This window comes from Cotesia typhae, unplaced genomic scaffold (genome assembly GCF_013202065.1).
Source record: "Cotesia typhae breed Kobodo isofemale line unplaced genomic scaffold, CoteBio_Ctyphae contig_48, whole genome shotgun sequence".
Taxonomy (NCBI): Eukaryota; Metazoa; Arthropoda; class Insecta; order Hymenoptera; family Braconidae; genus Cotesia; species Cotesia typhae.
The window spans coordinates 13,825,532-13,850,000 of NW_027423756.1; the positions used below are offsets into that span (position 1 = coordinate 13,825,532).

Consider the following 24,469-nt stretch of genomic DNA (forward strand, 5'->3'; position numbering starts at 1 on the left):
ATAAATTAAGCCCCAATTTTTTTTTGATCACGACTCAGCAGGAAAACGCGAATATATAAAATGAGAAATTGTAAATTAAAAAAAAAAAAAAAAAATAATAAATTAATCAACTGTTCGGCCTAATAATCTTGTAGGGGATGCAAAAACGATTCGATTGGTATGTAATAGGAGTGTGCGAATATTCGAGTTTACGAATCAAATATTCGAATAATTCGAATATTAACAAAAAAACAACTGTTTGAATTTTTATTCGGATTATTCGAACTATTCGCACACCCCTAGTATATATTTTTATTTATATATATATATATATATATATATATATATATATATATATATATATATATATATATATATGAATTTTTACTTTTTTTATAAAATGTTTTCTTATATTTTAACTTTGAAATAAAAAATAACATAAAAGTTACAGTATAATATATATACGCAAACCGCTAGGCATAATTTTATTTATTTTACAATAATTCATTGAACTTTTATTAATTTTTTTTTCTATTTGTTTTTGTCATTTAAAAAAACAGTACTTATAAAATTGACTCCACTAAAATTAGGTTATTTTTTAATGGTTGTGTTTCATCATCACAATTAATGTTTATGTCATTCCGGTAGTTAATTATTATTCGATAACAACAATAAGAAATAACTTTCACTTTGTCAAATAACGTTATATAATTCTGTCACTAGGCCTGTCTTGATGTTAAATAATCTATTTATTTGCTGAGCATTTTCATAAACATCAAGATTTTACTTCCAAATACTAAAACTATAGAGAAAAAAAAAATAAAATTAATTTAAATGCATTTTAATAGCTTTAATAATAGTGACATAAGAATTGCTAAGTATAGATTGATGTTGTTTAAAAATATTTAAAGTTTAAATGTTGTAGATATTTCTGAAAATGCCAAGTCTTATAAATTTTTTCTTCGTTTACTTTACTGAGGCTTAATACTATATTAATAATAAAATAATAATATTTAGGAAAGTAAGTATGTATGGTATAAATTATTTTATAAAATAAAAACAAAAGATCTGATGAATTAAGTTTGATAAATGCCAGTTCATTTTTACACAAATGCTGTAGAAAATTATGTGAGCAATAATTTTTAAATATTGTTCTTAATTAAATAAAATTTTAAAATATACACATACATATTTATATATTTTTCTGATTTTTTTCAATATTGTTGTAATACTTGTATAGTAGTATTACCTTACACATAAAAAAGAAAAAGTATATTTAATTGAACGTTAAATCTACTGTAATTTTTCAGATTATTCAGAATATATATATATATATATATATATATATATATATATATATATATATATATATATATATATATATATATATATATATATATATACTAAAATTACCCATATTATTTTCATACAACGATTTTACATTTTCCAAAATATTGTACACGTATAAAAAATTCGATTATATTTGAATTATTATAAATATTTCGGAGTCTCAAATAGAAATAATTATTGAAAAATAAAAAATTAAAAAAATCTCTATCGCTATAATATTTTCTTATCTATCCCTCTAAAACACGACAAGACATACAGGCACTTTAAAGTGTCACATAATCTTTGACAATGTTCCCACCTAGCCTTGTCTTTAAAATTTCGTTATTCATTTATTTTATTTTTAATCATTTGTGCTTCGACAGACAATTATTAAAAGGATATTATTATTTTTATTATTATTATTATTATTATTATTATTATTATTAATGGCTAACAATTTACTGAGTCGAACGTATTTTAAATTAGTAAAATTAAATTAACAGCATATTTAATAAGAAAACTAATTTTCAGTTAAAATTTATTAAATTATTTTGAAAACATCATCAATCAATAAACTGCTACTTATATAATATTTAGGTTCATTTTCGTTTTCTTTTAAATCATTACTCTTTATTTATTTATTTATTTTTTTTTTTTTTTTATAATATATAATCAAAAATTATTGATATTTATGTAGCTAATAAAAATTTTAAACTTATTTTACATCTGATTAAAAGCGATATGCCAATTAAACATTATTGATATTGATAAAGCAGCTTAAAATATTTGTAAACTTTTTTTTTTTGCTTTTATTTATTATTTTATTTTTTTTTTATTTTTTTTTTTATTTCTATCTTGTTATTTTGTTGTTATAAAGATCAGAGTAATTTTAAGACCCTTTAAATAATATACTCGGGCCACTGTACAACACTATAGTGTTTTTAATAAAAAATAATAAATATGTTTTTTTATTTTTTTAATCTTTCTTCTAATTATTTTTTTTTTTTTTATTCTCAATTTCATTGTCAAAAATATATTCAAGTCCAAGGTGAAGACAAATTTTGTTCTTGCTATATGATTCTCATTTAATTTAATATATACGACGATTAATTATAAACTTACGTTTTAGTTTTTTAATTTATCTGTTCGTTTTTACTTATGGCTTTTTAATTAAATCTAACAAACTTTTAGCTGTGTAAATTTAAAATTTACTTAATTATTTTAATCGCTAACTCATTATTAATTTGAGATTAATCAGTAATACTAGTTTAACATATATAGAAAATAACTGACATGATTTTTAATTAACAAGCCCTCGAAAGTAATAAAAAGTTCGTCATTTATTTTTTGAATAGATTTGTTGTTTATTGTTTAATTTTAAAATCGGGAAGACGTTATAATTTATTACTCGCAAGCTCTTGTAAATATTTAATAAAACTTTTTAGTTGATTTTTATCAGATCAGATTCTCTACTAGTCATCAGGTTTAATACAGAATAAACTCACATATCACATGAGGATCAATCGTATTGTTACAGACTTAAATTCACTTTAATCTCGATACTGTTACGGTACCGAACTTGTAACTAACTATTTCCTAAAATTATGTTGTTATTATTATTATAAAATTATTATTATTATTAAATTGAATTATTGTGCCGTTGCCGTTTTGGGAGGGTGAATTACTTTTTAATATATATATATATATATATATATATCGTAATAGGTGTTGTATTTTTTAACCTAATGAGTTTTTGTTGCTTCTTTAGCAGCCATTATTAATGGTGTCAACGATGCTAGTGGCCTCGCTAATTTTAGGAAAGGATGCTGAAAAATTATTCAATTATTATTATTAAAATAACTAAAGATATTTATTAAAAAATAAAAAGTACCTTTAATAATTCAGATGCTCCAGAACGTTTTTCCACTTCAACTTCGAGACATTGATCCAAAAAGTCTTGGAAAATACTCGATAATTTTTCCTTTTCTTTAATTTCAGGTTTTCCATTCGTTGCAATTAAATATAATGCTCGTAATGGGTTTTCGTTTAAATACGGCGGTTCTCCTTCAATCATTTCTATTGCCATTATACCCAACGACCATATGTCAACCTTTTTTTTTTTTTTTAAATAAAAAAAAAAAAAAATGTAATTTTATTTATTTTTAAAAATTTTTTATCATCATACCTTTGGTCCATAGTGCTTTCGTGTGACGACTTCTGGTGCCATCCAATAAGGTGTTCCAACCATAGTTGTTCTTTTACTTTGTTCAGGTGATATTTGAGCGCAAAAACCAAAATCTGTAAGCTTAACACCACCATCCAATCCAAGTAATATATTATCAGATTTAATATCTCTGTGAATAACTTGATTACAGTGTAAAAATTCAAGAGCCTGTAAAACTTCTCTACAAACAGCAGCTATTTGCCCTTCATCCATACAAGTTTCAGTTACTACATCGGTTAAACTACCACCCGGTAAATATTCCATAACAACCCACAATTCTTCTCCAACAAGATAACTATCCAGATAATTAACAACATTTGGATGTTTATTTTCTCGCATTACTAAAATTTCATTTATTATTAATTCTTTCTTTGGCTGTTGTGAAAGATTCATCTGTTTTATTGCAACTTCCATTCCGGTAGACGTTTCTATTGCCGTATAAACAGTACCCGAGGCTCTATAAAATATTTATTATTATTATTATTAATATTAATTATTATTTATTTTTATTTAATCAATTACCCTTGTCCAATTTTTTCCATTCTAGTATATTTTCTATTAGGATCACCAACACTGACAATTGTTCTCAATTTTTCTAATATCTCATCATCAGACATTTTTTTCTTTCTTGCTTTATCATTTTGACCAATTCTTGATTGATCGGTTGTCGTTGATGTTGGTGTCGCTTGATTTTTATTTTTATCAAGCTGTGATTGGTGTTGTGACTGTGGTGTACCATTTCGCTGAGGTGAGCCCAATGATGGTATAGGCGGTGGTAAAATTGATTCTTCCTCAATTGGTTTAGTATACTATCAATAATAAATTAATATATAAAAATAATATAAAAACAGTGAATAATAACAATGAATATTACAATAGACTTGGTACGCTCTGGTCGTGTTGAAATTGGCGGAGGCGGTGGCTCATCTTCTTGTTCAGAACTAGTTGCACAAGCATCTGTAGGAGTACTACTGGGACTACTGCTACTAACTCTACTGAGAGACTGTTGTGAGTGTGAACTACCAGATGCTTGAGACATTGCTTGCCCACGGACATTTCCAATACCAATATTTATTCCAGTTCCCATACTGCGGGGGCTACCAGCTCTTTCAATAGGTACTAAAAAAAATATTTATTATTATAGTCTTTTATATACTTAAAGGTATTTTGTAATTTAGTTTATTTTAAATAAAACATACCGGCATTTCCAACCATTTTAGTGGTTGTCATATACTTTGACCCTTTAACTTCCTTACTACTGTTGTCATACCAATTTAAAACATCCAATACTGCTTGAGGATTCTTCTTTTGTTCTTGCTTGCTGATGTTGCTTGACATTAACAGTCTTGCCCATGCTTCCGGCATCCCCTGGTAACATTTAACATTAACAATTATATTTTAATTATTATTTTAGTTAATTAATTAATTAATTAATTTTTTTTTTTTTTTTTTTTTCCTGGTATTATAAAAGTAAACAATTTCATTCATTTTATAACTCATGCTTCATTCATAATAATCTAAACTTATAAATAACTGAAAAATATAATTAATAGTTAAGAAATAAGTAAAAACATAAAAAAAAATTAAATAAATTAATGCATTGATAGTGTTAAATTCTAGGTGAAATCAAGCGTCATTATATTTTTATTTATTTCTTTTATTATTTCTTGTTTTAATTTTTGTAAGCAACGTCGACTAAAGCTCTATAATATATTAATTAAACAATTTAAACAAAATCTACTGTAATGTATGTTGGATAAAAAAAAAAAAAAAATAATAATAATAATAATAATAATAATAATAAATATTTATATGGTTCAATTGCAACAAAAATAGACTGGTAATAACGAAAGAAAAAAAAAAGAACCATAATAATAATAATAATAATAATAATAATAATAATAATAATAATAATAATAAATAACATTTAACGTTTTGTGATTGTTTAAATTTACTTACTTTTAATGGCAGCTTGAAAGAAATACGTGTTTATGTTAGTTTAACATGTGAAAAAATAATAGATTTAAGAAGCACCAGATAAATTACTCAACAACAACAATAATAATAATATTATAATATTCATACATGTATTTGTTGGAATTTAAAATATATAGTACGGATACGGAAAATCCATTTTTCTACGAGGTTTTTAATTTAATAATTGTAGTTCATTCCTCTAATAATAATAATAATAATAATAATAATAATAATAATAATAATAATAATAATAATATCAAAAATGATAAATGCATAATTACATAAACTACAAGTAATTGTTACATATGTAAAAATAAATTTATATTGGATATTCCGTTTTTCCATACAAAACAGCAAAGCAGCAAGCGAATAGTGCATCATATATATATATATATATATATATATATATATATATATATATATATATATATATATATATATATATTTATTAAAAAAAATTAATGAGCATAAGTATTAAACGTACCGTGAATTCACCGGTAACAGCATCGAATCCAACATGAACAGTATGCTCGAAATTTGTTGGATAACTGATGTTTGGTTTATCCTTACTCTCTTTAACCTTCATTTTTCCCTTTAATGTTTTCTTTTTACGTTCATCCGAATCTGGCTCTTTTGGTAGTGGTCGCATATCCACAGGTAAATTTGGCGTTGATTCACTTCTGTTAATTATTTAAATAATAATTAATAAAAATAATAACAGAGAGGTAACGACATAAAATATAAATAACATATTTTATTTCATCTTTGACGGAACTAGGTTTAGAGAGTTGTTTAATGATATTTTTTAACGATATCCCTTAAACCTAATATTAATAATCATCTATAGTGTCTTGTATACACTGTAGAAGAATATTATTTTTAGCTGTCACTAAATTAGTGTCTGTTAATCTATTTCTGGAGGATGGAACTCAATTTTTTTTTTTTCTCGTTCTCATTTTTATCCTCTTTGCTTTTGAATTATTAACAAAAATTGATTTATTATTTTATCATTCAATATATATGTAATAAATAAATTTACCTGTTGGAAGTAAGTCTAACGGGAGGTGCAGGTGGCTTATCTTCTTCATCTGACATACTGATAATTTTTTTTTTAGTTATTTCTTCTTTGTTTTTCAGTCTGTTTATTTTTAATTACTTTTGTATATATGTATATTATCGGTGAATTAGGCACAAGCTTCTTCAAGCTTAGATGACTTTAAATACTGTTTATATATATATATATATATATATATATATATATATATATATATATATATATATATATATATATATATATATACAGGGTGTCTCTGAAGTGGCGGGAGTAATTGTTGGGGTCGATAGAGAAAAAAATACTGAATCGAAAGTTCCTGAGCCAAAAATTTTTTTGGGCCATAGAATTTGAGTTATGAATTAAAAACGATAGCCAATCAGAAGCGCGCTATTCGAGAAATGAAAATGAGCGGGGAAGTAGAGGAGACGCGAGAGTGAGATGCTGCAATAGCAGCTTACTCGCTCACACAAAGCCGAGCATGAGAGGGGATTGTGACGCTATGAGCCGAGTACGTAAGTGTGAATGAGTGGATGTATGAGGTCGCAAACGGACGGCTTAATGTATGAGTGTGTGTCCGTGTATCGCAGCATTATTGGAGGCGTTGTAACGCTGAATTAAAGCTAACCGGGTACTCTAAGACAGAGGAAAAATTTTAATTTTTATTTTTATTCGAAAAATTTAATAAAAAAATAAAAAGGCCCAAGATTTAACCAGACCCACAGAAACGGAGAGTAAATTTTTAATTCTCATTTATTTTGCTGGGGATTATTTTCAAATACAAAAAAAAAAAAAAAAGGCTAAGATTCAACTGGAATCCAAAAAGAGATGGATGAAAAATTTTATTTTTTATTTTTAATCAGCAAAATTATTTTTCTTTAAAAAAGAGCCCAATCTCGACTGGAGCAAGAAAAAATGATTGAAAAATTTTATTATTAATTTTCAATCAACAAAATTATTATAAAAAAATAAATGGGCCCAAGTCTCAACCGGACCCAAACAAACGGATAAAAATTTTTATTACTTACTTAATTTGGTGGAAATTATTTTTAAAAACGAAGAAAATTCCCAAGACTCGATCGGACCCAAAAAAATAATTAAAAGAATTTTTTCCTTATTTTCAATCACCAAAATCATGTTTCTTCAAAAAAGGCCCAATCTCAACCGGACTAGAAGAAACTGATTGAAAAATTTTATTTTTTATTATTAATCGAGAAAATTATTTTGAAAAAAATAGGGCCCAGAATCAACCGGACAAACAATGGACTTGAGTTCAATTTTTTTCTTAATTTATAATTTGACATTCTACCTGTTAATTCACCGATAGATAATTCTAATAAAAATATCAAAATTATTCGGACTTGAGTTCAATTTTTTTCTTAATTTATAATTTGACACTCTACCTGTTAATTCACTGATAGATAATTCTATTAAAAATATCAAAATTATCAGGACTCGAGAGCGATTTTTTTTTTAGTATATTTTTTTACATTTTACCTGTCAATTAACTGATAAATAATTTCAATTAAAATATCAAAATTATTCGGACTTGAATTCAATTTTTTTTTTTAATTTATTAGTTGACATTTTACCTGTTAATTAACTGATAAATAATTTTAATAAAAATATCAAAATTATCAGGACTCGAGAGCGATTTTTTTCAATTCCTTATTTGACATTTTACCTGTCAATTAATTAAAAAATAATTTTAATTAAAATATCAAAATTATTGGGACTTGAGTTCAATGTTTGTTTTAATTTATTTTTTGACATTTTACCTGACGATTAATTGAAAAATTATTTTACAGAATAATTCCCAGCAAAATAAATGAGAAATGAAAGTTTTCCATCCGTTTGGTTGGGTCCGGTTGAGTCTTGGGCAATTCCTTCTGTTTTCAAAAATTATTCCGAGCATAAGAAATAAGTAATAAAAATTTTCTATCTGTTCGTTTTGGTCCGGTTGAGTCTGGGGCCTATTTTCTTTTTTGAAATAATTTTGTCAATTAATAATTGATAATAAATTTTTTCAATCAGTTTTTTATCGTCTTGTCAAGATTAGGCTGATTTTTGTTCAATAAATTTTTGTTTGTTATTGAAAAGAGAAAATAAATTTTTTTGCATTCTTCTATTCTTGGCTCTGGTCGAGTCTTGGGCATTTTTTTCGTTTTTAAAAATAATTCCTAGCAAAATGAATGGGAAATAAAAGTTTTCGATCCGTTTGTTTGGGTCCGATTGAGTCTGGGGCCTATTAATTTTTTTAAGAATAATGTTGTTAATTAATAATTGATAATAAAATTTTTCAATCAGTTATTCGAAGTCTGTTTGAGATTGGGCCTTTCTTTTCAAGGAAAATTAATCTTGGTGATCAAGTAATAAAAAATTTCTATCCGTTTATTTGGGTCCTGCTGCGTCTTGGGTCTATTTTTTTTTCTTAATAATTTAGTTAATTAATATTTAGAAATAAAATTTTTCGATTTATCTTTTTCGGGTCCGGTCGAGTCTTGGGCAATTTTTTTGTTTCGAAAAATAATTCCCAACAAAAAAAACAGGAATAAAAGTTTTCTTTCCGTTTGTTTGGGTCCAGTTAAGTCTGGGGCCTATTTTCTTTTTTAAAAAATTTTGTTGATTAAAAATTCATTATAAAACTTTTCAATTATTTTTTCTTGCTCCAGTCGAGATCAGGCCCTTTTTCAAAGGAAAATAATTTTGCTGATTAAAAATAGAAAAACAAAGATTTTCAATTTATTTTATTTCGGGTCTGGTCGAGTCTAGGGCATTTTTATCGTTTTCAAAAATAATTTCCTGCAAAATAAATAAGTAATAAAAATTATTTATCCGTTTGTTTGGGTCCAGTTGAGTCTAGGGCCTCATTTGTTTTTTTAATTAGTTTTGATGATCAACAATAAAAAATAAAATTTTTGGATCATTTTTCTGGGTCCGGTCGAAATTGAGCCTTTTATTATAAAAAAGTTAATTATGATGATTAAAAATGAATAGTAAAATTTTTTTATTCATCTCCCTTTCGGTCTGATGGAGTCTTGGGCATTTTTTTCGTTTTTAAAGATAATTTCCAGCAAATTAAGTAAGTAATAAAAATTTTCTATCCGTTTGTTTAAGTCCGGTTAAGTCTGTGGCTTATTTTCTTTTTTTTAAATAATATTTGATTAATAATAAAAATAAAATTTTTTAATTAGTTTCTCTTAGTCTGTTTGAGATTGGACCTTGTTTCGAAAAGAAATTAATTTGGCTGATTGAAAATGAAAACAAAATTTTTCAATTTATTTTTTTTTTTTGGGTCCGGTCGAGTCTTGGGCGATTTTCTTCGTTTTTTAAAATAATTCCCATCAAAATAAATAAGTAATTAAAACTATCTATCTGTTTGTTTGGGTCCGGTTGAGTCTGCGGACTATTTTTTTTTAAATAATTTTGTTGATTGAAAATTAATAATAAAATTTTTTAATCATTTTTTTGCTCCAGTCGAGATTGGGCCTTTTTTTAAAAGAAACAATTTTGCTGATTGAAAATAAGGAAAAATTTTTGTACTGTTATTTTTTGGATCCGATCGAGTCTTGGGCATTTTTTTCGTTTTTAAAGATAATTTCCAGCAAATTAAGTAAGTAATAAAAATTTTTATCCGTTTGTTTGGGTCCGGTTGAGACTTGGGCCCATTTATTTTTTTATAATAATTTTGTTGATTGAAAATTAATAATAAAATTTTTCAATCATTTTTTCTTGCTCCAGTCGAGATTGGGCTCTTTTTTAAAGAAAAATAATTTTGTTGATTAAAAATAAAAAATAAAATTTTTTTCATCCATCTCTTTTTGGATTCCAGTTGAATCTTAGCCTTTTTTTTTTTTTTGTATTTGAAAATAATCCCCAGCAAAATAAATGAGAATTAAAAATTTACTCTCCGTTTCTGTGGGTCTGGTTAAATCTTGGGCCTTTTTATTTTTTTATTAAATTTTTCGAATAAAAATAAAAATTAAAATTTTTCCTCTGTCTTAGAGTACCCGGTTAGCTTTAATTCAGCGTTACAACGCCTCCAATAATGCTGCGATACACGGACACACACTCATACATTAAGCCGTCCGCTTGCGACCTCATACATCCACTCATTCACACTTACGTACTCGGCTCATAGCGTCACAATCCCCTCTCATGCTCGGCTTTGTGTGAGCGAGTAAGCTGCTATTGCAGCATCTCACTCTCGCGTCTCCTCTACTTCCCCGCTCATTTTCATTTCTCGAATAGCGCGCTTCTGATTGGCTATCGTTTTTAATTCATAACTCAAATTCTATGGCCCAAAAAAATTTTTGGCTCAGGAACTTTCGATTCAGTATTTTTTTCTCTATCGACCCCAACAATTACTCCCGCCACTTCAGAGACACCCTGTATATATATATATATATATATATATATTTTTTTTTTTTTTAATCACTGGACGTTTTTATCATTTGAAAATAATTTTTAATCCAATATTAATTAATATGAATGTATAAGTTGTATACTATCGGTTAATGTATATAATAAATTAAAAAAATAAATAACAATAATTTTTGTTTAATTTAGAGGATTTACTCACTGTAGAATATAGAACCAGTGTCGATAGAATACCACCACCTCGTTATTGGTATTATAAGTCAGTTATACAAGTTATCAGGTGGAATCACAATAATTATTGAGATCACAGTCAACTGATTAGAAGAACAAGTAGTAAATGCACTTGTGTTTTTTCAACTTATTTTTTCTATCTATTAATTTTAAGATACTTCCATAATAATCCATTAATATACAATAATAACTTGAGTAATTAATTTAATGCTACAGGTTTATTATATTTTTTTCAATAATAATAGTAATAATAAAATAAATAAATTTAGTTTAATTTGGTAGAATCAATTGGATGACTTTTGTTGTTCTTTATAGTAGTTGGCAAGAAAACTAAAATAACCAGCCAAGTTATTTTTATTATCTTTATTACTGTGATGTATTTTTTAAAAATAAAAATAAAATAATAAAAATCGGTAAACGGTGGTGCAAATAATAGGTCAATGTCGTTAGTCCACTATGTGTTAAATTCAACCCTCATTTGCAGGTTTACGAGTTGTTTCTTTTAGTGTTAATGTATGATGACTCATCCACCGAATCACAAGATTCAATGGTCAATTAAATCCCTGTCCTCCACTCACAAAAACTATTATAAAAACAACAACACCTATTTTTTATATTAATTTTAAACAAATCTGATGTACAATAATGAAAAAAAAAAAAAAAAAAAAATAAATAAAATAAAAAAAATAAAAAAATAAAAAAAACTCGTGGTGTGATGCTGCTTCTGCTATTGGTACTGTTACTACTGAAAGTATTTATTGGTCTACTGATTAGTCTTTAGTCGTCTTAAATAACTTAAATAATCTTAAAAGTATAATATTGTAATATACATCAACCGATAACAATTTAATTTTTTGTTTAAATATTATATATGTTTATATTTATACATATATAATATACACATGGTAACTTGTACAAAATTCAATATAAAACCACCACCTCTCAGTTATCAATATCACTTTTTCATTCCAATATACATAAGTGTAGATGTAGATATTGATATATTATTTCACTGTAATATAAAATAAAAATATACGCATTAGTTGTTTATTGAATTAAAAAATTTATAGCACACAACTATTGTTATCTTGTTAAATAAAATCGTAAATGGTGAATGGTGAATGGTGAATTGTGAATAAACGGATAAATGACTTAAATGACGATGAATATAGATAATCACCTGAATCACCGCCCGCCTGCGCCTTTAGAGTATCACCAGTTTTACCAGTCGTCACCAGTCTCACTTTTCACTGGTGCTCTTGCTGACCATCATACCATCATTTCCATTCCCGTCACTATCTATCACCTTACAGCCATACACCCTCTAATATAAAGACTTTTCTTACTAGTTTTTTTTTTTTTTTTTTTTTTTTTTTCCTCTTACTTTTATTCTCTCTTTTTGTTATTTATTCTCTTTCAAGCGACTCCAGCGCCGTCTTTAAATTTTTTCGATATTTATTCTTTTTATTTTGACATGTCAAAAAATCAAAAATACAAAAAATTTTCATGATTTATATTATATTAATAATTAAAATATTGATAATTAATGAATATTGTTAAATAATATAGAAAATTTATTTTTAATTTTTGTTGTTTAAAATTTTCAGGCTGTTGCGTTGACAAGCCTGCTACTATCGATAGACTCTGACGACAGGAGAGACTTTTTATCGATATCTCGAATTACACAATGTCACATATCTCAGATATATCGATTGTTAAAACGCACATTCACATTGTACACACACTCACTCACTTGGCAAACTTGACACACCAAGAGAATAAACTTTACTCAGTGCATTTTTTTTTTTTTTTTTTTATATATCACTATTATCTTGGAATTTTTAAATAATTTTCTAATTACTCATATATAAATAATATTATTTCAGTATGGTCGTTATTTAATATATATTTATTGATAAAAATTTTGTTTGAATTATAATCGATTTTGAATTTTATTTAGATTGTAAAAAATTATAAAATATAAATAGTTTGATTAGTTGATTAATTAACAATTGTCGATATATAGATACATATGCACTGTCAATCGTATTAATAAAAAAAATATATATATATATATATATATATATATATATATATATATATACTATCAAGTTGGTAATCGTCCATTACTAATTTTTAATAAAAATAATTAAAGTTTTTTTTTTTGTATTTTGTCATTTTGTCATTTGATAATTTGATAATAAATAAAATAAAAATGAAAAAAAAGGTATGTAAATAAAATTATAATAGATATTTAAAATTGTGGTAATAAAATAAATAAAATTTTTTAGGTATTGTTGATGGGAAAAAGCGGATCTGGAAAAACAAGTATGCGGAGTATTATCTTTGCAAATTATATTGCCAGAGATACCAGACGATTAGGAGCAACAAGTAACAATATTTTATTTAATTATCATAAAAATAAATAAAATAATAATAATGATAAATATTATATTTATATATTTTATAAATAGTTGATGTCGAACACAGTCATGTAAGATTCCTTGGAAATTTGGTATTAAATTTATGGGACTGTGGTGGTCAAGAAGCATTTATGGAAAATTATTTTGCCTCACAACGGGATAATATATTCAGAAATGTTGAAGTTTTGATTTATGTATTCGATGTAGAGTCACGTGAATTAGATAAAGATATGCATTATTATCAAAGTTGTTTGGAAGCAATACTACAAAATAGTCCAGATGCTAAAATATTTTGCCTTGTTCATAAAATGGATTTGGTCCAAGAGGATCAAAGAGATGTTATATTTAGAGATAGGGCTGAAGATTTAAAAAAACTTAGTCTCCCTCTTGATTGTACTTGTTTCAGAACAAGTATATGGGATGAAACTTTGTACAGGTAATTTTATTATTTATTATTTATTATTATTATTATTATTATTATTATTATTCATTACTCCTTGATATTAAAAATATTTCTTACAAAGGGCATGGTCTTCCATTGTTTACATGCTGATTCCAAATGTTAAGGAATTGGAACAAAGTCTCGAACAATTTGCCAATATTATTGATGCCGATGAAGTTTTATTGTTTGAAAGAGCAACTTTTCTTGTAATCAGTCATTGTCAGAGAAAATATCACAGAGATGTTCATCGATTTGAAAAAGTTTCTAATATTATAAAACAGTTTAAATTGAGTTGTAGTAAATTAGCATCTCAATTTTTAAGTATGGAAGTAAGAAATACTAATTTTGCTGCTTTTATTGATGTATTTACTTCAAACACATACGTTATGGTAATAATGTCTGATCCAGCAATACGTAAGTCATTTTATTTTTGTTTATTTATAATTATTTTAATTTAAAGAATATAATTATAATTCAATAATAAATAATTATTTGTATTTTAGCTTCAGCAGCAACGCTTATCAATATTAGAAATGCACGGAAGCATTTTGAAAAATTGGAACGCGTAAGTCAAAGTTCAGCGTTGAATGGATAAAATTTAGCCCGGTCCAAGCGTTTAATCGCTCGGACCCAAGTCTTTAATTGGCTTTAAATATATAAAAATTATTTGCAAACATGTGACAAATATTAATTAACAAGGGTAAAATAACCATCGACTGGATTATTGTCAAAAAACTTGTGTATAAATAAAACTATTTTATAAAATAATAATAATAATAAAATAAATTAGATTGGTTAAAGTGTTTGTTTATAATAAATATACACTTTATTTTATTTAAATTTATTGATATTTTACTACATATTTGTCAATTCATTGTAAAATCAATAAATAATATTGTATCGTAATCTTTAATGTATTATACTTTAATTTTAGTATAGAAAAATAAAAATTACCTACGGTATTATTAATAAATTGGTTAAAAAATAAAATTAAATATTAATTTTTGAATTTCGCGCGATAAATACACAAGGAATGTTGATGTTGAATGCCAATTGTGAATGGCGAATTTCTTGTTTTAATATTTTGTGCTTAATCACCAATTGTACATATATGTCCATGTACTTATTTCTAAAAATTTATCATTAATGTTGAGACTAAAATAAAATGGATAGAATAATAAAAGGTATAATGAGATACAGACAGTGTCACAGAAAAGGAATGGTTAAACAATTTAAACAAGTTAAAGATCATCCCGAAGTGAGTTATTATTAAAAATTATTATTTATGTTTTCTTTAATTCCATTCAAGTTATGTTGCAATACTATTTTTTTTTTTTTTTTTTTTTTTTTTTTCCTATTACATACTCTTTTGCATTTCTGTTTACACATGTTTATAGTGGCTATTTAAATATGGCCGCTTATTCATACACGTGCACGTCATTTGCTACTTTAATTATATTAAACATATTTAATTATATTATAATATATTTTGTTTAATTCTTGTTCTTCATTTGTGTGTTTTCACTGTCTTGTATTTTAAATATTTAAATTAATAGTTGATGATATTTTTAACATTATAATATATTATATAATAAAAAAGAAAATTGTAATGATTATTATAAAATCGTTCTTTTCGACTGAAAGTTAAATAGGAAATAAGAAAAAAGAAATAACAGTGTCAGCTACTGCCATCTATAAAGCTATTTAATTTAAATATCAGAGACTTGTTGACTCGGGTTTATGGTATATTTATTTATTATTATTTATATATATATATATATATATATATATTTTTTTGTTCGAACAATAGCCAAAAGCTGTATTTTTTACTTGCATGGATTCACGGATGATTCCAACTAGATTCACTGAAACCAATGTTGGAGATATGTTTGTTGGTATGAGTTTCTTTTTTTTTCTTTTTTTTTTTTTTTTTTTTTTTTTTTAACAATGAAAATAGTTAACTTTATTAGATTTTAATAATAATAATTATTATTATTATTTATAATCTATAGTTGAAATAATTTTTAGTACGAAATGCTGGTAATGTTGTTCCACATTCGCAACATTTTGTTGATGAATTAACAATGTGTGAGCCGGCAGCTTTGGAGCTTGGATGTGTTGTTAATGATATACGTCATATTATTGTTTGTGGTCACAGTGATTGTAAAGCCATTAATTTATTGTACTCTCTTCAGGATGAGGAATTTGCTTCAAAAGTAATCTATTTTTCTTTTTTTATATTAATTAATTATTGTTGATTTTAATGATTAATGATAATAATAAATGTTAGGATAATAGAAGAATATCACCGTTAAGAGCATGGTTGTGTGCTCACGCAAATAGTAGTCTAGAAAAATTTAAACAATTAAAAACAACTGGATTTCATCAGCCTATGATTTTTCAAGCTGAAACTCCAATGAGAAAATTTGTCGCTTATATTGATCCAGAGGATAAATTTGCTGTTGAAGATAAACTTTCACAGGTAGTTTTTAATATTATTAATAAAAATCTATCACATGTATCTATTATTATTATTATTATTATTATTATTATTATTATTATTATTATTATTATTATTATTATTATTTTTTTTTTTTTTTTTCTTCAGATAAATACACTTCAGCAATTACAAAATATTGCGTCATATGGATTTCTGAAAAAACGTTTGGAACGGCATGATCTTCATATTCATGCACTTTGGTTTGATATTTATACTGGAGATATATACTATTTTAGTCGGGGTAATAAAAGATTCATTGAAATAAATGAAATAACTGAAAAACCCCTATTAAGAGAAATTGAAAAATATTATTCCTGATAAAAATTATTACCAATAACTTGTATACCTTCGACACATTCGATTATCAAAGATAATTACCACAATTATTTTTCGACATATATATATATATATATATATATATATATATATATATATATATATATATATTTATTCTGTGTACAAATTATAAAAAATAAATTTATACATACAGGTGAGAGTATTAAGATATAATTTCAAAAAAATTAAAAAAAAAAAAAAAATCATAATTGTTGGCGTCGTTTTGCGTGCTAATGCTCGATTACGGGTATTGTTAATTAGTAGATCGTGAAAAATTGCACTTTAAGATGCGCAACAATTTAACTCATTGCTATACAATATTAATACATAAAGAGGATTTACAATGAATTTATACCTTGATAATGTTAATCTCTATGTACGATGTATATTTATATATACTTTTTAGGTGCCAGAACGGTAGTAGCAAGTGAACTAGAGCATGCCACTCCCGAAAGAGAAAGCAAAACAACAAAACTACTTATATACTAATATATAAGCTTAGCTAAGCCTGTCGCCTCTTTACTATTTTAACTCTGCAAGTATGTAATGTATCAACACATTCACACATATATGCAGCTAATTCGTTGAAGAAATTATCATTATTGATGATATTCTGGTCGTCAATAGCCATTAACATAGCTGTTACTGATTATTGTTGATAAACCTATTTCACAGTAAAAGTGAACATGTCTTACCAAATTCCCTATTATCATCATCGTAAAGATCCAGACACTGTCTATTAATATTATACATTATATTTTCAACTGAATAATTTATGCATTTAATTATTAAATACAATATTAATTATTTTTTTATAATTTCAAACATCCGTATTGAGATTGATTTATTTAAAATGGCCCCTCATTTTTTTAAATCTAATTGATTCATTATTTTATATCGATAAAAAAAAAGTCGAGCATGACATACTATCCTAAATCAGTAGAATAAATTTAATATCATTTTAAAAATAGTATCCCAAAAACTAAAACTACAAATGAAAAAATAAACAAACTAGGTTCCATGGTTCGTCAGTTTACTCACGAGAACGTAACGGTTAGGCTAAAACGTAAGAAAGTGCACGAGTTGTCACGGAACTTTCGCTTTGATAAACCAACTTTGGTGTATATATATATATATATATATATATATATATATATATATATATATATATATATATATAGATAATAAAAATAAAAATAATAATTTTATCCACCTCTGGTTGCTTATATGTATAGAAAACCGCAGCAGCAGCAGCAGCAGCAGCAGCAGCAGCATATTCTTTATGTGTCCTTTATCACTATCATGATGCGCTCTATACAATAATTTTAAAATAAATGGGGTATACATATGAGGGGTAAAAAATATTAAACATAAATTTAGTACTTTCTTTTGCTAATACTTCCGGGTACTTATATATAATATTTTGTTTTGTGTTTTTACCTTAAAAAATTGCATTATATTTTACTGTAAAAAAAATTTAGGTAGACCATAGCGTGTCCAAGTCATAAGACATTGCTACTAACATAAACCGATGACCTACTATATATATTATATTGTACATATGTGTATCTTTTTATATTTTACGTTAATACATATAATACTTAAAGTCCGTTTACTGTGTAAATGATTTTATTGATTGTACTGTTTATGTATTTATATATTTGTTATATGAATGTCATTAAACAAGTTGTCATCAGTGCGAATCGATCTACTTTTTATAGCAGGGTGATATTCTGTGATATTAATGACTCAAAGGCGTATCGAGGTCTTGTCAATATAATATTTCTAGTTATTCAGTTTTATTTGTTGCTGTTCGATAGCGTAATAACAGAGAAATACTCTTAAAAAAATTTTTAATCTAAATATATAGATAATTACAACAAGTGCTATATACTATCAGTAGTTTAAAATGAAAAAAAAAAAAAAAAAATTAAAGTATATTTATGAGTCTTACTCACGTAGAAGGTAGGCGTAACAAAGTAGCAATACCCGTAGTAGCATAGAGCACATCCAAAAGAGTAAAAGAGTAGCAGAGAGTTTATGGTTGGACACACACCACTGGTTGTGCGGTTTTTTCTTTATCCAGGCAAGCTTTGTTCTGAAAAAATTTATATAAGAATATATATATATATATATATATATATATATATATATATATATATATATATATTTAATTAAAAAAATAAAATAATGTACTAATGCATGTATTATTGTATACATTTTAGTTGAAAATAATTAAATCAGGCTCATATAAATTACGTGCTACAAATTGAGGTTTAAGTATACATCTATATAATAATGTTTAGAAATGACACAAATTTTATTTCCAAATGTCGATTCTTAGTGGGTAAATCTATAATATAATGATACAACCTTCTCTCAAATGCCAGCATAGCAAAAACAAAGAATTAATATATGTATTAAAATAAATTCAGATTAACGTACCGTGTTATGGTACGTTGCCTCGACAACCAATCTCACACATACTTTTATACATTTATTGATGATAATGATAATAATAATAGTAGTGAACGCATTATTAATTCCAACGATAAGCAGTAGGCGCTGTATATACTGACAACTGAGACAAAAATGTCCAAAATTCTGTAGCCATTGTCCCGTTATTCTAACGTTTTAACTGTATAATCATGCCGCGTACTACTACTACTACTACTACTACTACTACTTTTACTAATACTATTACTGATGATGATGATGATGATGATGATAATAATAATAATAATAATAATAATAATAATAATAATAATGTCTAGCGATTCTGTCCTCGATAATATATAAATCAACCATTTGATCTCTTTTTTTACCAGAATAATAAATATTTGTATATTGTATATAATCGGGAGTCAATGACTCTTATTACCTAGGTCAGACGTTAATTTACTCATTATGGGAGAAATTTGTACTGTATTTGTATTGTGTGCTGTTGGTCAGGCAAGGATTTATTCACTGATCTGTCAAATGTCCTTCATTATTTTTTTTTTTTTTTAATTCTACTGCAATTACAGTTTTTACATAATTATTGTTTGCTAATCAAATATCTTTTGAAATTTTATTATTTATTTAACTATAAATAAGTAATTAACACTATTATTATAATGTAAAGTGATTATATTATCGTCGAATAAAAATTCAAGTTCAAAAACAGTAACAATACAATAATAATACTATTACAATATAAAGAGTTAAGAGTTGAGAGATGATGCGGTGAGGGAAGAAAAAAAAACTAAAAAACCAAAAAACTAAAAGAAAGAGAGACTTAGACTACCATGACAGTCAATTTGTGAGTTTTAAGTTGTATTGGTCGTAATGCGCGGCGTATATTGTGTGCGGGCTTGGTTTGTGCGCTGTGCGTGCTACTGACCTACAAACATACTTAACTATGTTATATTATATACATATATACATACTGACTAATTTTAAACGTTTACGTCCTATCTTTACTCCTTTATACCATTTTCACTAGACGCTGTATACATATATGTAATACTTGTATACATATTTATTCTATTATTTTATTCGTTTTTTCCGCGTAATCTTCCAAACATAAATTCAAACTAGGCTATAATCAATATCCGATATTTTTAATTTCATATTTATACTAATTACATTAATTAGTTTGTTATCCTATTAGAAATTATTTAGATTTTTTTTTATTTTTATTTTTTTAATTGGATTTATTTAATATTTAAAAAATTTGGTTATTATGATATCAGTTAGATAAGAGATATAAAAATATAAAAAGGAATAATAATAAAAAAAAGTACGTAAGCATTAGCGGTGGGCATGTGTTGTTGAGCTGTTGGATGATGCGGGCTTAACGGATTTCTTGGTCAACAGTTAGACAGACGTATGAGAATTTGGAAGTTATAATAAGTGTGTAGTAGATTGGGAGTATTTATGTTAAACTATTTATCCGTTTCTCACAATAATATATATTATATTTTATTCATTTATTATTAATTATCAACAGTTGACTTTAGTTTAGTTTATACTATTTATAGTTTTGTACCTTCTCAGGCGCACTCTCCATCTCAATTGACCCACTTGTTTAACAGGACAAAACCATTAATATATATATACATACATATTATCAACGCACAAAAACACAATATTGTGTTGAAAAATAAATTTTTTTATTGTACACAATATTTTTAATATGCTGGAGAAAGAAATAAGAATAAATATTAATTATTACAATGGTGATAATGAGAGGAAGAGGAAAGAGCCTGATGGATACGAAATATGTAAAAGAGACTGAATTATTCGATTTAATTTTATTTTATATTATATGGGTAAAAAAAAAAAAAAAAAAAAATAAATAAATAAATAAATATCGGTATAGATCCCAGTTGGCCACTGTCATTAATTTATTCAATGTAAACTTATTCAGAGTCCCGGTTTCTTAAAAATAAATTTTTTCAATTCTCCTATCAATATATTTATAAATGTAACGCTTAAAAGACGTAAACGACCCACTCTTGATTTCGAGCCGGATAGTAAATAGCGCAAAACGTGAAAATTCATCGGCATTTATTTTATTTAATTATTGACTTTTTTAACGTCCTCATTTTACTATTATTATTATTATTATTGTTATTAATCTTGTTTAAGATTTAATTTATTATTACAGTAATTTTTTTTTTTACTAAAGTTAGTGGTATTTATATATTATATACAGCGTGTGTAAAACTCGTTGATCTCTCTTTATTTTCGCATGAATGGTCGCGGAGCTGAGAAAAATATATATTATATATATATATATATATATATATATATATATATATATATATATATATATATATATATATATATATATATATATATAACTTGTGAAACGGAAGGCCTTGACAAGGTCGAGCAATGCCGCTGTACATCGAGCATCCAGTGTTATGTGTAGAGTGTCGTATACTGTATATTATACACACTCGATTATTATATATTATCCATTATTCCTTTTACAATTAAATTATTACATTTAGTATATATATATATATATATATATATATATATATATATATATATATATATATATATATATATATTATATATACATATTATATTATATTAGACTATTTTAAATCTTTAATAAAAATTTGATAATGACCTCCAGTTTAATGTAATCTTCTATTACAATAGATTTAATGAAAGCATGTGTCAAAAGTGTATAAAAGAATGTTTTAAAAAAAAAATATAAAATAAATAATAAATAAATATAGGATATATAATTTAGAGCTTTTAAAAGACATTGAATTTGGATTGGATCGACAAGGTGCAAAGTTATAATGTCTATATTGAATTGTATCAAAAACTTAAAAGAAAAATGGATATATAGATGGTGTAGATGGTTTATAGAAGCGATAGAGAGAAAGAGGACCATAAACAGAAAAACTATGAAAAAATGCCGATGAAAATGAGATTGACTGAAGGAACAAAACAAGAATTTCAGTGGCCACATTTACGTCCGCAAACTCTTCTTTGACAAACCACTGTAAATTTTAAAAACCCAATTCCAGTACAAGGAACAGATAAGTCAAACTAACCTGCTGTTATTTCAACAAGTACAGGAGCATTTTCTCATGTTTAACAAGAGTCAAAGTATAAGTAATCCTACAACCTGTACAGAAGTTATATTTATGACCCAACCTTACTTTACCTTTTTTTTTCTTTTTTTCTTTTTTTATTTTAAAATGTCGCAAACGCTGTTGTCTACCTGCGCCTATTTCAATCGCTCGCTAAATTTCGACAAGTTGACCACCGTAAATCGTAAACCGTAACGCCGAACAACAAGGATACAAAACATTCAACCATAACAATTGCCTTGAAAAAAATATAGTAAGAAAGATAAAGATAGAAATAGGAAACCGCATCTTCTAGCAGTTATAGTAGTTTTAGCTTCTTTAACTTCTATAGCTCTACATAACAAAAGAGATCCAAAATTAAACAAATACAACAGAGATGTACTTGCGGAAAGTAGAAAAGTGGAAAGACCAAACCTGGTGGTCATTTAGTTACGCCAATAAATTCCACTATTTATTTAAACGCATTATATTCTCCCTTCTCTCTCTCTCTCTCTCTCTCTCTCTCTCTCTCTCTCTCTCTCTCTCTCTCTCTCTCTCTCTCTCTCTCTCTCTCTCTCTCTCTCTCTCTCTCTCTCTCTCTCTCTCTCTCTCTCTCTCTCTCTCTCTCTCTCTCTCTCTCTCTCTCTCTCTCTCTCTCTCTCTCTCTCTCTCTCTCTCTCTCTCTCTCTCTCTCTCTCTCTCTCTCTCTCTCTCTCTCTCTCTCTCTCTCTCTCTCTCTCTCTCTCTCTCTCTCTCTCTCTCTCTCTCTCTCTCTCTCTCTCTCTCTCTCTCTCTCTCTCTCTCTCTCTATTATAGTTTGTTCGTTATATTATTTATAATTTTAACTTTATTTAATTTTTAGTAATTTTGAGTCTAGTAAAAGATAAATAATCAATTGATCGATTGAAGCCATTGATAATTGCATCAATTTTAACGGATGTTAAAAATTAAAAACATCAGCCACACACAGCGTGTCAAATATGTTTACCACAAAATATTTTGAAATATCTTATATAAGTATACGCCGTACGAAATTACGTCTTTTTAAATAACATTTATTCTCAAAACATTCTATGTTGTATTAGTTTTGGTAATTTTTAAGTATATCTGAATGAAAACTAAATCGTAGAAACGGAGATTAGACGCGCCCTTTTTAACCTTACCTACAATATTTATACCATGCAACTTTCGTGAGTCCAATCAGTTACAGCCTACAACTATATCTATACATGTATAAATATCTTCTACCGAGAAATAGATACATATAATATTTGTAGGGTTCAATAGACCTGTCATCACTTTATTTAATGCAATATATAATTTTTTGTCCACGATATACGATTAAAAAAAAAAAAAAAAAAAAATTAACGACACTAGGTGATAAATTTGATAACCATAATTGGCACGCAACTCTGTATAATAATAATACAATAATTTAACGACGAGCTGTACCTTGAATAAAATTACAATATTAAATATAATAATTAATGTTATAATTGTTTTTTATGACTTGTGACAAAAGACCTAGTTTTTTTTTTTTTTTTTTTTTTTCTCGCAGAGATTATACTGTTAAATTATTATAATTTCCTTATGTTAATATTATTATTATTATCATTATCATTATTATTTTTCCAGTCAATTTACGACTTTAAAGGACACATGCATTGACATTCTTTTCATTCTTTTAACAATTTGCTCGCTTCAACGATTTATTAGACAATCATTTGACTATAGAAATGTATTTAAAAAAAAAAATGTTAGTCTTTTATGTATAGAGTGCCTGATGAAGGGCATGTAAGATGTGTATTGTCGAGAGTCGCGTGCAACAACACATGGTTTTAATTTTCCCCTGTCTACAACGTACACAACTATATTAGTTTTCTCACTAATAAATTATCCGTACTAGAACTAAGATAATGTAAGGTAAAAACACGTGTGTTTTATTGATGGAGCCTAGTTACAAGTACTTTGGATACTGTGGACTATTTTTAACGCATTTTCACAAAAATTTATTCAGT

At 26.0% G+C, this 24,469-nt stretch overlaps 4 protein-coding genes across 14 annotated transcripts in view; 3 read left to right on the forward strand and 1 right to left on the reverse strand.

The window, feature by feature from the left end:
- Positions 1-1,707: 1,707 nt before the first annotated feature.
- Pak (serine/threonine-protein kinase PAK 3-like protein) overlaps positions 1,708-24,469 on the reverse strand; it is a 39,054-nt gene continuing 16,292 nt past the window's right edge. Inside the window, exons 1-10 of one of the 10 annotated variants that reach the window (XM_074247173.1) lie at positions 12,352-12,488; positions 12,111-12,183; positions 6,549-6,714; positions 5,994-6,189; positions 4,732-4,900; positions 4,407-4,651; positions 4,055-4,341; positions 3,494-3,989; positions 3,200-3,418; positions 1,708-3,134 (exon numbers count right to left, since the gene is read on the reverse strand). In XM_074247173.1, the coding sequence (XP_074103274.1) occupies positions 3,051-3,134; positions 3,200-3,418; positions 3,494-3,989; positions 4,055-4,341; positions 4,407-4,651; positions 4,732-4,900; positions 5,994-6,189; positions 6,549-6,604 (1,752 nt within the window). In that variant the 5' untranslated portion in view covers positions 6,605-6,714; positions 12,111-12,183; positions 12,352-12,488 and the 3' untranslated portion in view covers positions 1,708-3,050. Of the gene's footprint in view, positions 3,135-3,199; positions 3,419-3,493; positions 3,990-4,054; positions 4,342-4,406; positions 4,652-4,731; positions 4,901-5,993; positions 6,190-6,548; positions 6,733-11,142; positions 11,502-12,110; positions 12,184-12,351; positions 12,489-18,830; positions 18,971-24,469 lie in introns of those variants that run through there. The other 9 variants (XM_074247171.1, XM_074247167.1, XM_074247169.1 and 6 more) reach the window with 9 other exon arrangements.
- Positions 12,925-14,942, forward strand: Raga-b (Ras-related GTP binding A/B). 2 transcript variants are annotated; one of them, XM_074247178.1, is made up of 5 exons: positions 12,925-13,056; positions 13,463-13,562; positions 13,646-14,030; positions 14,119-14,450; positions 14,540-14,942. In XM_074247178.1, the coding sequence occupies exons 2-5, from the start codon at positions 13,472-13,474 to the stop codon at positions 14,629-14,631; spliced, it is 900 nt and encodes a 299-aa protein (XP_074103279.1). In that variant the 5' UTR covers positions 12,925-13,056; positions 13,463-13,471; the 3' UTR covers positions 14,632-14,942. The 2 variants fall into 2 exon arrangements, with proteins under 2 accessions (XP_074103279.1, XP_074103278.1); XM_074247177.1 differs by lacking the exon at positions 12,925-13,056 and adding an exon at positions 13,303-13,398.
- Positions 15,056-18,020, forward strand: Cahbeta (carbonic anhydrase beta). Its single transcript, XM_074247179.1, has 6 exons — positions 15,056-15,294; positions 15,847-15,931; positions 16,065-16,252; positions 16,327-16,518; positions 16,645-16,777; positions 17,279-18,020. Exons 1-6 carry the CDS (start codon positions 15,202-15,204, stop codon positions 17,359-17,361), a joined length of 774 nt encoding a protein of 257 aa, XP_074103280.1. The 5' UTR covers positions 15,056-15,201; the 3' UTR covers positions 17,362-18,020.
- Ich (zinc finger protein ichor) overlaps positions 21,050-24,469 on the forward strand; it is a 14,696-nt gene continuing 11,276 nt past the window's right edge. Inside the window, exon 1 of the mRNA XM_074246576.1 lies at positions 21,050-21,137. Within this exon, the coding sequence (XP_074102677.1) occupies positions 21,050-21,137 (88 nt within the window). The remainder of the gene's footprint in view (positions 21,138-24,469) is intronic.

What these genes read in the sequence shown, in the direction of transcription:
- Cahbeta (XM_074247179.1), top strand. Translation starts at nt 15,202, where the DNA reads ATGGATAGAATAATAAAAGGTATAATGAGATACAGACAGTGTCACAGA. An exon ending in AAGTTAAAGATCATCCCGAA is followed by an intron (nt 15,295 to 15,846) that starts GTGAGTTATTAT and finishes TTCGAACAATAG; the next exon opens with CCAAAAGCTGTATTTTTTAC. An exon ending in ATGAGGAATTTGCTTCAAAA is followed by an intron (nt 16,253 to 16,326) that starts GTAATCTATTTT and finishes AATAAATGTTAG; the next exon opens with GATAATAGAAGAATATCACC.
- Raga-b (XM_074247177.1), top strand. An exon ending in TGGGATGAAACTTTGTACAG is followed by an intron (nt 14,031 to 14,118) that starts GTAATTTTATTA and finishes TTTCTTACAAAG; the next exon opens with GGCATGGTCTTCCATTGTTT. An exon ending in AATGTCTGATCCAGCAATAC is followed by an intron (nt 14,451 to 14,539) that starts GTAAGTCATTTT and finishes TTTGTATTTTAG; the next exon opens with CTTCAGCAGCAACGCTTATC.